Source organism: Biomphalaria glabrata, chromosome 17 (assembly GCF_947242115.1).
Source record: "Biomphalaria glabrata chromosome 17, xgBioGlab47.1, whole genome shotgun sequence".
NCBI lineage: Eukaryota > Metazoa > Mollusca > Gastropoda > Planorbidae > Biomphalaria > Biomphalaria glabrata.
In genome coordinates, this window is record NC_074727.1 from 14,755,167 (window position 1) to 14,767,825 (window position 12,659).

Consider the following 12,659-nt stretch of genomic DNA (forward strand, 5'->3'; position numbering starts at 1 on the left):
GTAAAGCGTTTCCACATGGGCGCTAGGAAAACAACCGAGTGAGTCTATGCACTGAAGCTATTGTACTCTTCTTCCATTAGGGATAAGGGGAAAAAAAAAACACTTTCAACAGGTCATGAGGTTGGGGGGGGGGGGAGAAAGAGAGATACATACATGTATGTGTGTGTGTGTGTATGTAAGTGACAAGACAATCATACAAAACATTGTAAACCTCTTCTTCTCTCATAATGCATTCATTAAAGTCGTTTGTTTGGAGGAGGGAAAAAAAGATTAGCGGTAGCGTTGCTAGCGTTGGTGACGTCCGGGGCAGCTTTTACTTGTTTTCTGGGGCTCCCTTCTATAGAAGACATATTTTATTCATAGGGTAGCTGGGTCCGAAATGTCAAAGACAAAGTTGATTTGGAAAAGGCAGGGGAGGGTTCAACGATATGATTTAGCAATAATATTTTTTTTAAAAAGAGAGAGAGATGAGAAATATATGTACTGCATTCTATTGCCGTTGTCCTTGTAATTGGCCACTATGCAAATTGAAAACTTTGTTTTTTCTTTACCCATAAAATTGTTCTTAAAAGTTATTAATGTCTCAAACAAAAATTCCAAATGAAAAGGGGAGAGCACCTTTATGCCAGGTAGATTAAGCCTTAAACAATGTCTAAACAGCAAATGTAAATATATTACCTTTAAATTTTACCTGAAGAAAAAAAATAAGAAAAACTAATTTAAAGGTTTATAACTCTTGAAATAAAAAAAAAACCGAAGTAAAAGGAAGTAGTCTCTCTTTGTAAAGAAAAGTATTATTGTGTTTAACCAGGTACATTGCATTTAGGCCTACATTGTGGAAATAGTAGATTTAAATTTTCTGCAATTCACATATTTTTATTACTTTATAAAAGTAAATTTACTCAAGATACTTAGTACTTTGAAGCTCCGCCAGTGTTACTGCGATTATATATAGGCCTATGTAATTGTCATTATAATGAATCTCTTCGATTAACTCTCGTTCTGTTCCTGTGTCCTAAGTGTTTCCCTGATCAGGCGAAGGATGAACTGAATGACTCAATGATATAGGTAAATAAATCAGAGTGACTCCACTCATGTCTAGAATCAGACACATGATTTATTAAGTGACTGGGGAAGTTTTCGCTTGTGAGACAGTGGCGTGATGTCATAGCCTCTTTTTATTCGGACTCTCTCACTCACGCTCTCACCCTGACACTTTTTCTTTCTCTCTCTCTCTTTCTCTATGACATTATCTTCCTTATTTCGCTCTCATTAAAAAAAAAAAAACAACAGTTTAGCTCACAAAACAGGACACACACACACATTCATACCATGGCTAGGGCCGGACATAGGTATTTGGAGGCCCTAGGTCAAGTGAATTTTGTGGCCTCAATTGAAATAGAAAAAAGTAACAAAAATTAATACCAAAAAATACGCAATAAATATCTACATCTGTATCTGAGACAACTATTAAGTGAAGTTCAAATAGAGCGTTCTTTAAACTTCTTAAATATATACGTACAGAGATCATAAACCGATTTTTCAGCTCAATACAAAAAGAAGAACAATAAGCAATGGTCTTCTAACATATGTAATCTAATAAGTAAATCTAAGCATTATTAAATAAACTATAAATCATAGTAGAGACCTGTGCGATAGGCAAACCAGGCGGCAGCCTGTTTGCCTATGCCTAAGGCCGGCCCTGTAATGGCTCATTAGATTTCGCGATAGACCTGAGTGATAACACATTGTTCAAACTCTAAAGATATTCATTGAGATCCAGTGATGACCAAACTACGGCCCGCGGGTCTCATCCGACGATTTACTCGGCGCCAACCTAGAAACAGCTGCTCAGTTCTATTGGACGATGTTCTTTTAGCTGTGATGCGACCTTTGGAAATTTATATGCCCCCCCCCCCCCATTCCCCCACGCCCCAAGCACGAAAACATTTGGGCACCACGGCTGTTACTTTATATTATTCTTCACTGAATCATTATTAGTAGAAGGGACATTTCTGACACCAGAGAAACATGGTTTTCAAGGGTTCCTAGACAAACTACGTATTATTCTAATTCGTACGTGTATTATCGTTCTAGTTTGGTAATATACTATATAAACCATATGTCATATAAAAGTCTCTATCTAGGAAGAAATACGTCTTTTAAAAAAGGTTGACAAATAATGAAATCACCCGACTATCCATTAAAATAAAAGATAGCTAGCTGTTATCTGTTTTACTCGTTAATGAAATTTTGATATATAATTTGATATGATAATGGTTTGAAAAAAAAGTTTGAAAAAAAAAAGTTTGAAAAAGTTCTTTAAACGTTTCTCTTGAAAAGATGTTAGGCTTTTTTTTAAATCTGAGTATGTGTACTTGTGTGAATATGCGTGTGTGTGTGTCTATGTATATCAGTGTGTGGTTGACTATATGTGTGTAGACGAGCTTGTGTACGAGCAATATTGGCACAAGATGCACAAGGCTCTCAACATAAGCCCACCGTACACACACGCGAACACATCAAGCATAGGTAATGACGAGTGAGCTTTCTGCACGCCTGTGTGTGTGTGCGTGCGTGCGTGCGACTGCGTGTTGGGTCTTAACGGTTCTACTTACCAGTCTCTCTCTCTTCACACCTTCCCCTCACTGGGTGGGTGGGGGGTGATGAGGGGGAGAGAGAGGGGGGGAGGGAGAAAGTGAAGAGGTTAAAGGAATGAAGAGAAGATTGTCGTGATGTTTTATTAATAAGCCCTCATCACGTGCGTCTGTTCCATTCTGACAACAGTAAAATAATTAGCATAAATATTTTAGAAATGGCCCCACTAATTACTTCCAATTTGTTTTTAAAAGTAAAGTTGAAGATAGCTAGAATAAGAGATAGCTTACATTTAGACTCAAGGACAGACAAGATTACATTTCGAGACAGGCTGCAGAAGTATCTAGACCACAAGACAGAGTACAGAAGTTGAAAACATCGGACCAGCGGTTAGGATGTGTCGGCCTTGATATTCAAATCTCGTACTAAACAGTGTACAGAAATAAGCTAGAACACTGGGAAGTGTAGATGAATGGATGAGAACACAGAACATTGTCCGGGAACAAATTTTTAGGCCTCATTTAATCGTAGAACTGTTGAACCCTGAGCCTTATTCTGAAGACATATTCTCGTCCACACGCAGAAACTCAAGGAAAGTTTCGTAAGGCGAATGATTAAAACAAAAGTTCTAGGGTTTAAAATTCCTCTCACTTATTCTTGATATAGCCTACCTGACTCTTATTAAGTGCAAAAACAGTTTGTTTTTGTGCTAGCAACATAAATACCTAGTTAACCATTGGTCAAAAAAAAATTTTAAGCGTGTCTTATATAGGCCTTTGTCTACTATACTCTATTCACAAAGTTGTATCCCGAATACCATGCATGAATTTATTTTTTTTTTTGGTTTGGGGGGGGGGGTGAGTTCTGTTATCGGTATGTGATGGACATATTCCTTTCTTTTTCGGACAGCTGCTTAAATATACGTGGAGGCTCGTCACAGCTATGATGACGTTTCGAGCCTCGAGAAAAGTATTAATCCGCGGGCTCCCAGGCCAGCAACGCTTGATTTGTAATATCACTAAACTAGCCTCTTCAATTATTTTTTTTCGAACCTCTTGTTTCAAAAGGTATTTCAATATCATTCACAGCTATCCCACCCAGTACGTATATCCAGCTTCATACCTCACAGCTGCAGCAGCAACAGCTCCAAGCGTGTTGACCACGATGCCTGCAACAAGCCCGTTATCGCCAACGCCTGCAGGTGAGAGAAATAGATCCACTAACTTAATTATCTACCTTCTTACAGAATTCGCACATATTTGTCCTTTTCTGAGCTAGCACGCCAAGCATATACGCTTACATTCTGATACGGATAGCGCTATGCATTAAGCTTTTCACCATTTCGATAACATATACCAAATACACAGAAAATAAACAAACTAGCTTACTTTTTACAGACACAATGGATATACTTTTATGTAGTTTCAAACTTTGGCAAGTTTGCAGCATGCCTGAAACTCTTTCAGAACTCTGTAAAATCTCGATAAAATACAAATTGTTACAACGTCAAAGTAGATTCAAATAAATAGGCCTACTATTGCGAATTTGTGTACGAGGGTGCAGGACTTGAAAATACTAGGCTCTCTCATCACTAAATGGTTAAACTTAAGACAGGTGATACTACCTAAAAACACATATATAAAGATATAGAGCCTCCTGCAGCATTGGCTAAACTTTCAAAGGCAGTCCACATGTTTGTCAAATTGATTAGACTCACCGCGTTGCTAATGATCCAGGCAATGGAGTAGCTAGTGATTTGGGGGGACCGGAGGGCTTGACCTCTTGAGGGGCCACTGCATTTTGACATTCGACGTCATGACAGGAGATAATTTACTCAATAAATACATGTCTAAAATCCAATTAATACAGTATACAAGTAAAATTAACAACAAATAATCATGAATACCGTTGTTTATTGGTGAGATAATGCATAGGGGACAAATCTCAATTCATATCACCTCACGTCATGCTTTCTGTGCATTTAGATCAATCCTGTCTAGTATTTTTGAATCCACGTGAATAGCAAGATTACATGGCAGTGGCGCAATATTTAATATTTTATGTTAAAAAAATATAATTAGGACATTCTTTTGGGGGCCCCCTCAAGTTGAGACCGACCGGGGGATGGGGACTTTCAAATTTGGCCCCTCCCCATCCCCCACTCTAGCTACGCCACTGGATCCAAACAGTTGTACCAAAACACCGATGAAGCAGAATTATGCATAACTAAATGTAATAGTCTTCTGAAAAGTTCATATCATTTGATCCAGATGCTTCACTATGTTTGTGACATTCTGCCACCTATCGTCATGTATATATTTTAGGTCATGTATATATTTATGGTCTTGTCTCTTTAGGTACTCCTGCACAGTATGCCTTGGACTACGCCTCTGCTTACACTGCGGCCACAGCAGCACAGTTTGCTGCCTCTGGCTACGATGCATACAGCCCTTACACATCCGCCGCTGCAACGACCGCGGGTTATGGTGTAGGGATGCCTGCCGGGTACACGTACGCCATGCCTCAACAGTTGGCCCCCAGCACCACACACTTTGCAGGGTTCCAGACTCCACAGATCCAGGAGAGGCTCCAGTAGTAAGTAAGAGAGTCGTTGGAATTGTAAAGCAGAACAATGTAACTGATAATTAAGTACGTCATGTGAGCAAGCCATGTTCTTGGGGAGACCTATACAATGTACTGGTAATTGTAAAAAAAAATGCAGAGAGACTGCTTCTATATATACTTAGATTTTATCACATAAAAAACTGTATATCATGTTACATTTCATCTTTGCAAAATATTTCAGATTTCATGTATAATTCATCATGTTATAAATATTATTACTGTATAACTATACAAACTTTCATACAAAATATATTTTAAAATATTATTAAATTTAGCTTTGAATGAAATTGTTATTGCTATGTCAGAGATATTAGCTAGTTGCATACATCTCTAAGTCTAATGTGACAAGTGCAATTCATATACCATGATTCAAGTATATTCAGTATTCAGCTTAGTAATTTATGTTTAAGATGCATGGCCATTTCCATTTCTTTTAACAACACTAAACAAAAATTAAGAGTAAGAATAATTTTTAAATCCCTTGGTTTAAGATATCTAGCCTTTCATCTGTTTGTGTAAGAGGCTTTACCATTCATATAATTCTTTTAAGATATGCTGATATATAGATAAATATTATGCATCCAATTAAAAATGATATCACAGAAATTAGTTTTAATATTCACTATGCATGACATCTGTCTTAAATTGGAATAGTAAATTCAAAATTATCTTTCTATCAAATTCCTATTTGAAGTTGTATGTAAGAAAATCTTTGTTTGAAAAGAGATTGTGAACTACAAACATCTACAGTTTTATAGAAGCTTTAATTATCACCCTTTGTGGTCTTCAGAAAATATTAAAATAATTTAGCCTATAATTATTACATGCATATTTGGTATCATGAAACTATAGATATCTGTGTTAAACGTTGGATCTACATGAGCAGAACATATTTTACAATGGCAATATTGCACTTTTGTTTCTTTGTCTTTTTGAATAGCTAAATTTTAAAATATATATATATATATTGTTAATGATTGAAGATAAAGTCAGCATTTTATAAAGCAATACAAAGCTAAAATACTGCAATATTTTGAAGAACATGGATTCCAAAGGTGGCAGTGAAATGTGTTGTTTTTTTTACTTAAGATTGCTGCCACTTTGATCTTTCTCCTGTGTCAATCCAAGCAGATTGTAATTTTGTAAAGCTTGTGTATGAATATGTTAGTTCTAGTATGACTGTTGGTGAAACTGTTTGGAATGTATTGATACTCCAGATCAAGTTGGAAAGGAAATAGATTTAGATAAAATGCTAGATTCCTTTTTGCCACATTGTAACTTTTCCCTAAAAGTTCAAACATGTGCACTTCAAATCCTATTTTAGGTTGGACATGCTAGTAAAGCTGCCAGATTAACTGTGTAAACTGTATTACACATTATTTATTCCATGATTGGATATGTACTACAGTGATGAATAACTACATTTATTACACTGATTTTAATATATATTTATACTGACATATTTATATATAATATGTATTCTGCTGTCCAGATAATAAGTAACTTAATTACTATTTATTTAAAATGTGATGATTTTAAATTATAAAAACAAATATTTATTATATTTTGTGTGCATTCAAAACAAATACTTTGCATTCTTATAAACAGGGCTTTTTGAACTGATTCTTTCATCCAAGTTAATATTTAAGTAAAGACTTTTTAAAAAATTAATTCAAACACATTATTTTATATTAAATTTAATGTCATATTTTTAAAAAATTAATACAATTCTGTCGACTATCATACAGTAAAAGTTTATGAACAATTTTAGGATAGCCTGTAAGTTTTCAGCATGCCTCTTATCTCAGTACTTTGCTTGAATCGATCCGTCCTCAATCCCTACTTACTTCTGTACGCTAATAATGTTGTGTTTTTTTTGGTATGGCCTTGAAATAATTGGTGATTTACACATGACAGCTTTTGTTAAAATGAATTCAAATAAAATATTTTTTTAAACAGCTCTTTTCAACTTCAGTAGAATTGTAAATATTTGCTAATATGTTTTGATTAATAATTGCAAAATTTCCACAATAACATTTTAGTTTTGCAGCCTTTTTTTTCAAATCAGTTTACTGGGTCTGATTTTATTAGCCTTTGTACAATATTTGTACTATTATATAGATCATAACAAACTGACTAGGTTCTACTGCTGTTTTTTTTTAAAGACAATTGTCAGGGTATGCACATTTTTATCAGAGCTTATTATTATTGTTAACATAATCTCACCAGTATTAATAATTATTTTAATAAGTTGATTTTTATTGAAAGGAAATTTGCTAACTATAGTGGGCTTAACAATTATTTTAATTTTCTTAAATAGACAATTTAAGAATCCTTTTATAAAGGCTATGCCAGATTTTGTATCTTATTGCCACATCTCTAAATAGTTTATTTCGTCAACTTCAAGCTGCATATTCTTTCAATTGTCTTACATGATATGCTGTCATTTTTCTTATTATGAAACTGTCAATTCTAGATGCTGAACAAGTTTTTTCCCCCATATTTATTTTGTTTCTATTTCATTGTAAGATGCTAATGGGCAACTAGTTTTCTATGCTTGAAACAAAAGTAAAAGTATTATTTTCTATTCCATCCACTAATTTATTATCTTCACAAATAGCCCTTCCATTATATCTTTCAATGATTGTCTGTTGTTTTTTGTTTTTTTAAACTATTATTTATCCTGTTCATAACCATGTAATTGTTCAAATAGATTTTAATACTTGAATTTGCCTTATATATAGAATCTAATGTCCACTGCTGAAAGGAGGCACCCCTGACTCGACTGTTGTATAGACCTATGGATGTCTCTGTATATTACACTATTGAATTGGCTTATTCATAACACAGTTTTTAGCCATACTACATTACATATGTGCCACTCTGTTTGGATCATGTTAATTTTATTTTTTCTTCTTGTTTCTTTTATTGTTTTTATAATTCAATGTTGTTCAGTTAGCTGTCATTTTTTTATGCTAAATTTTTCTTTTAAAATATTTCATAATAAATGAGGAATCAAAATGTTGGATTCATATGTTATCTTTCAAGTAAATGAAACAATTAAATTATTTTTTTTTAACACTGAACTTCACAATATTAGAACAAGTGCATTGGTTTTAACTGAAAGAACAGACGACATTCATTTATTCTATTAATCTTAAGGCTTTCTTAAGTCCGCAGTTTAAATAAAATGACTTACTGAAAATTCCATTGTACCAAGTGCACTATACACTAACCATACTACAAGTGTGTCTGTATGTTTAAATGTTAGACTTTTGAAACCACTTAAAATGTATTTGTTTATTACCTGTTACATTAAACAGTGTTCATTGAATGAGAATTAAATACAATACCTAATAATTTTTTTTCATCATTATTTTTAATTTGTTTAAAAAAAAATTTCAATGACTAACATAAGTGTGCAGAAAGGTGCAATTATATTCATTACAAATCTTAATGAATTATTGAATTGTCCGTCCATGCTCTTATAGAAGCAAAGGATGACTATGACTTTATCTGCTTTGTATGCATTATTTTTTTTTTGTATACTTTTCTTATAAATGTTTCTTCTCTATGTTTAATTCTTTTTATGCACCTATCTCTTTACCCATTGTATAACAATAACATTTCAACTTTTTTAGTTTATTTTATTAAGATTTTGCTTATAGTAGCTAAAACTGACCTTTAATTTTATTTTTGCCTACAACACTTACAAAAATTAAATGTAAAACAATTTTTTCAATCATTTTAAACAAATTTCAATTACTGATTTGCTATTAAATTTTTGAGCTGCAAATATTTTAAACTGTAAATCCTGCATTTTTTTTTTAAATATATTTTTTTGTCATTTATATTTGGGATTGAAAAAGAAATTTCTTCTTGTCCTTGAATTCATTGTATTCATTGCATTTGTATTCATTGCATTGTTGCATTGATTTTGACTTTTAATAGGGCCGTATGGCCCCTCACATGATCACAATGCAAAGCTCAGTTCTATAGGAGCAATATGTATTGACTTTGTTCACTAGGTTTCAACCTGATGGCATTAGTCGCTAAGTACCTTCTTGTTTGACTTTGTTAACAAGGCAATGTGCTCCTGTAATGGGTCAAAAACAATGAACATATTATATTCAAGTGTACTGACTCAGAAAAAAAGTTTTTTAAATATTTTTTTTTAAGTTTAAAAAAAAATAAATTTAAAAGCAGTTCGATTATTTTTATTTCTTTGAATATAGTTATCTTATTATATTATGATATATATGCATATATATGTAGATATAAATATATTATTTTTATTATTAATGCTTCTATTATGTGAATTGTGCAAGTGAGCAAGCTAATTTTCTAGACTATGTGTCTACCATTTTACTTTCCTAGTTGTTATGTTATATACAACTTAAGTTGTTTGGAAGCATTGTAACTGTGGGGAAAACGTTTGGGTATGGTTGAGTCATGTGACAATGTTTTCAATTTGTTTGAGTTAGCTAATGAAAAGATAGTTCTTTGTTTTGAAAGATTGATCCCTTTTTTTTTGGTCTAAGAGAAAAAAACAGCAACACTTTCTGAATGTGATCAAATGGATGTCCTTACTATTATGTAGAGATGTAGGTGTCTGCTGGTTCATCAAATGAAATTTTTTTTTTGTTTATTTCAATGCATAATCATATTTATAATTTCCCCCCAAGGCACTTTCATTTGCACTGTATCATATAATATTATTAGGCTCATTACATCCTCTAAAATTTATATATATATATAAATATAACATTTATGTACCCATATTTATGTCCGTTGATAAATTCATATTAGTGTGTTGCATTTTTCTTGCCCCAGTTTTTTTTTGTTCAGAATTTTGTCCCAGCATCTTTTGATCCAACTTTATGTCCCACAACTTAATCCAAACTGGCTGTCCCAGTATCAATGCACTGCAACTTTACCCCAAGTGACTGTCTCAATTTCATGCACCACAACTTTGTACCAACTGACTGTCCCAATTATCATGCACCACAACTTTATCCCAACTGACTGTCCTAATATCATGCACCACAACTTTATCCCAAACTGACTGTCCCAAAGTCATGCACCGCATTTTTATCCCAAAATGACTGTCCCAATTATCATGCACCACAAGTTTATCCATAGTGACTTTGCCAATATGATATCATACCATGTCCCACAGCCAGTTTCCCAATATGATATCATATCATGTCCCACAGCCAGTTTCTAATATCATGTCGCAGCAGCATTTCCTTGCACCATGTCCTAACGCCCCCTCCCCCTGACCCACATTCATGCCCTTATATCAAGTCCAAACAGCCCTGCCCATCACCTCTCTCGCCTAGCAATATATCAGAGCCTTCTATCCTAATTCCATATTCTGGCATCATCAACTTACTCAAATATCCAAGATGTCATCTTCAACAATTAGACCCCACAAATCCGTCCCACAAGAATGCACCATTACTTATATCCAACGTCGTACAGCACATCGTTGTTAAAATCTTTTTTTTTTGACAATGTATAAATGCCTTGTTCCATAATAAATTATTATTATAAGATGTCTGTGTTTCTAACATCCGTCAACATATCATTATCCCTGGTATCCAGTTCTTTAAAATCGTTTAATTTATAATATATATAAGTTAGTCCCTACTAAATTTAAAATTACATGTTTCCTTTTTATTTATTTATTTATGTGTATTTTGATATGACTTTACTAAACATAAGAATGCAGAAGGTAGATGAAGAAATTTATTGAAGGTATTGGTATAGAGATATAGCTGATTGCACTTCGTACGTTGCGCTGCTGTCTTCACGCTACTTTGTACTTACGCCACGGTCTGACCAGGGAAGCGTGGCTGTTTCCTTTTGCCTTTCTAGACGGTTTTCAGACGAGGGCAACTTTGTTCTTGCATTTGCACAACATGACATAATACAGCTAATAGTGTAGGTCTAGTAGTTTAATGGATACGTACACATGAATGTTCCGTCATACACATTTAGAATACAAAGATATACTGCGGAATATAATTTATATATATATTTAATATATAGAAAGAAGTAGAAGTAATGTTGGTTTGGAAATGTTTAATAGTAAGATAGTGAATGCTCGTCTGGAATTGAAATAGTATTATAGTTAGTGTTTCTTGATTATTTCGAGAAGAATGCAGTTAAAAAGGCAAGCGATACCAGTATAGTATTAATTAGTAGGCTATACCACTAGACTAGTCACTAGGGCCTAGGCTGTGACTAGGCTAGACTCTAAAACTTAGATCTATGCGTTTTTAAGACGTGCGTGCACATTTTATCCAGAAAGGCTTAAAGCAGCAACAGCTTGAACATTGAGTGAAGTAATATTTAGAGATAGTTGAGTGATCTCTAGGATCGTCTTCAGATCTAGATCTACATGCAGACGACCCGTATCATATCACCTACCTTGCGCCATTATTTTGTAACACCGTGCCACTCGGTCAATTTTTTGTTTCCTGTTATTGTCGTCCAACCACGTACTTCAACTAATTCGTCTTTTAGCTCATTCCCTGAAAAGAAAAAAAAATTATATATATTTATGTTCATATACCTAAAGCATCAAGTGACTGTATTTTTCTTTTATGTTTTTGTTTTATGTACTTTTCTACTGAGCTACCATGTCTCGGCTATATTTAACTTCTAGAAAAAAATGGGTTAATTCCCTTGCCTAATTCTTGTAAAATGACTTATCCATCACTTTGGAAAACTAATCATTACGATAATCCCTTTTTATTTCTATATTAATTTAAAGTTGCAGACTGTTTAGCTCAAAATAGTTTTTTTTTTTTCCATATTTTGATTTCATGTCAAGATCTTAGAGGGAAAAAATGTTATTTTCTTTTTGTTGTTCTTGTAATATTTATTCTCTGATCATGCCTCTCATTATGAAATCACCCTACAAATAAAGATTATTTCTCACACCTGACGGGTTTCCGTGTTATCTATTGTGTTGTATATATGTAACAATTATTAAGTACTTACTTAGATCCTCCTTCAGCGTATTGGGCAGCAAGCTGTCTCCATCTATGTATGAAGCCTCTTCTCAGAACTCGTAAAATCCTTCTTTGCTACCTCTGCTGAGCCACACCGAGTCTTCTCCCGATGACTTCCGGTTGTAACATGTAGGCTACACTTGGTCTTAATTGAACCAGACGTATTACTTTTGTTGTTTAGTTACTTGGTGTTCCTTTATTAATGAAGATTATATATGCCCCAGTCAGTCCCAGATATAAGTTAGTGTACTGAACTATATTTTTTTTTTATAGGCCCTTACCCATCATTAGAAGACTTTAATGAAAATGACCTTAATTAATGCTAGAGTAATGACACTTTAGAATACTTGTAGATTTAATCTCGTGTCTGTTTTTTTTTTTTTCATATTTAGTAGAGTATGCATATTTAAAAGG

The 12,659-nt window shown here is 33.6% G+C and overlaps 1 protein-coding gene across 3 annotated transcripts in view; it reads left to right on the forward strand.

Annotated features, from left to right (window-relative positions):
- LOC106055576 (RNA-binding protein 24-B-like) overlaps nucleotides 1-12,173 on the forward strand; it is a 109,244-nt gene extending 97,071 nt beyond the window's left edge. For all 3 annotated transcript variants that reach the window (XM_056015003.1, XM_013211878.2, XM_013211879.2), the window contains exons 6-7: nucleotides 3,687-3,799; nucleotides 4,956-12,173. In XM_056015003.1, the coding sequence (XP_055870978.1) occupies nucleotides 3,687-3,799; nucleotides 4,956-5,194 (352 nt within the window). In that variant the 3' untranslated portion in view covers nucleotides 5,195-12,173. The remainder of the gene's footprint in view (nucleotides 1-3,686; nucleotides 3,800-4,955) is intronic.
- Nucleotides 12,174-12,659: the final 486 nt, after the last annotated feature.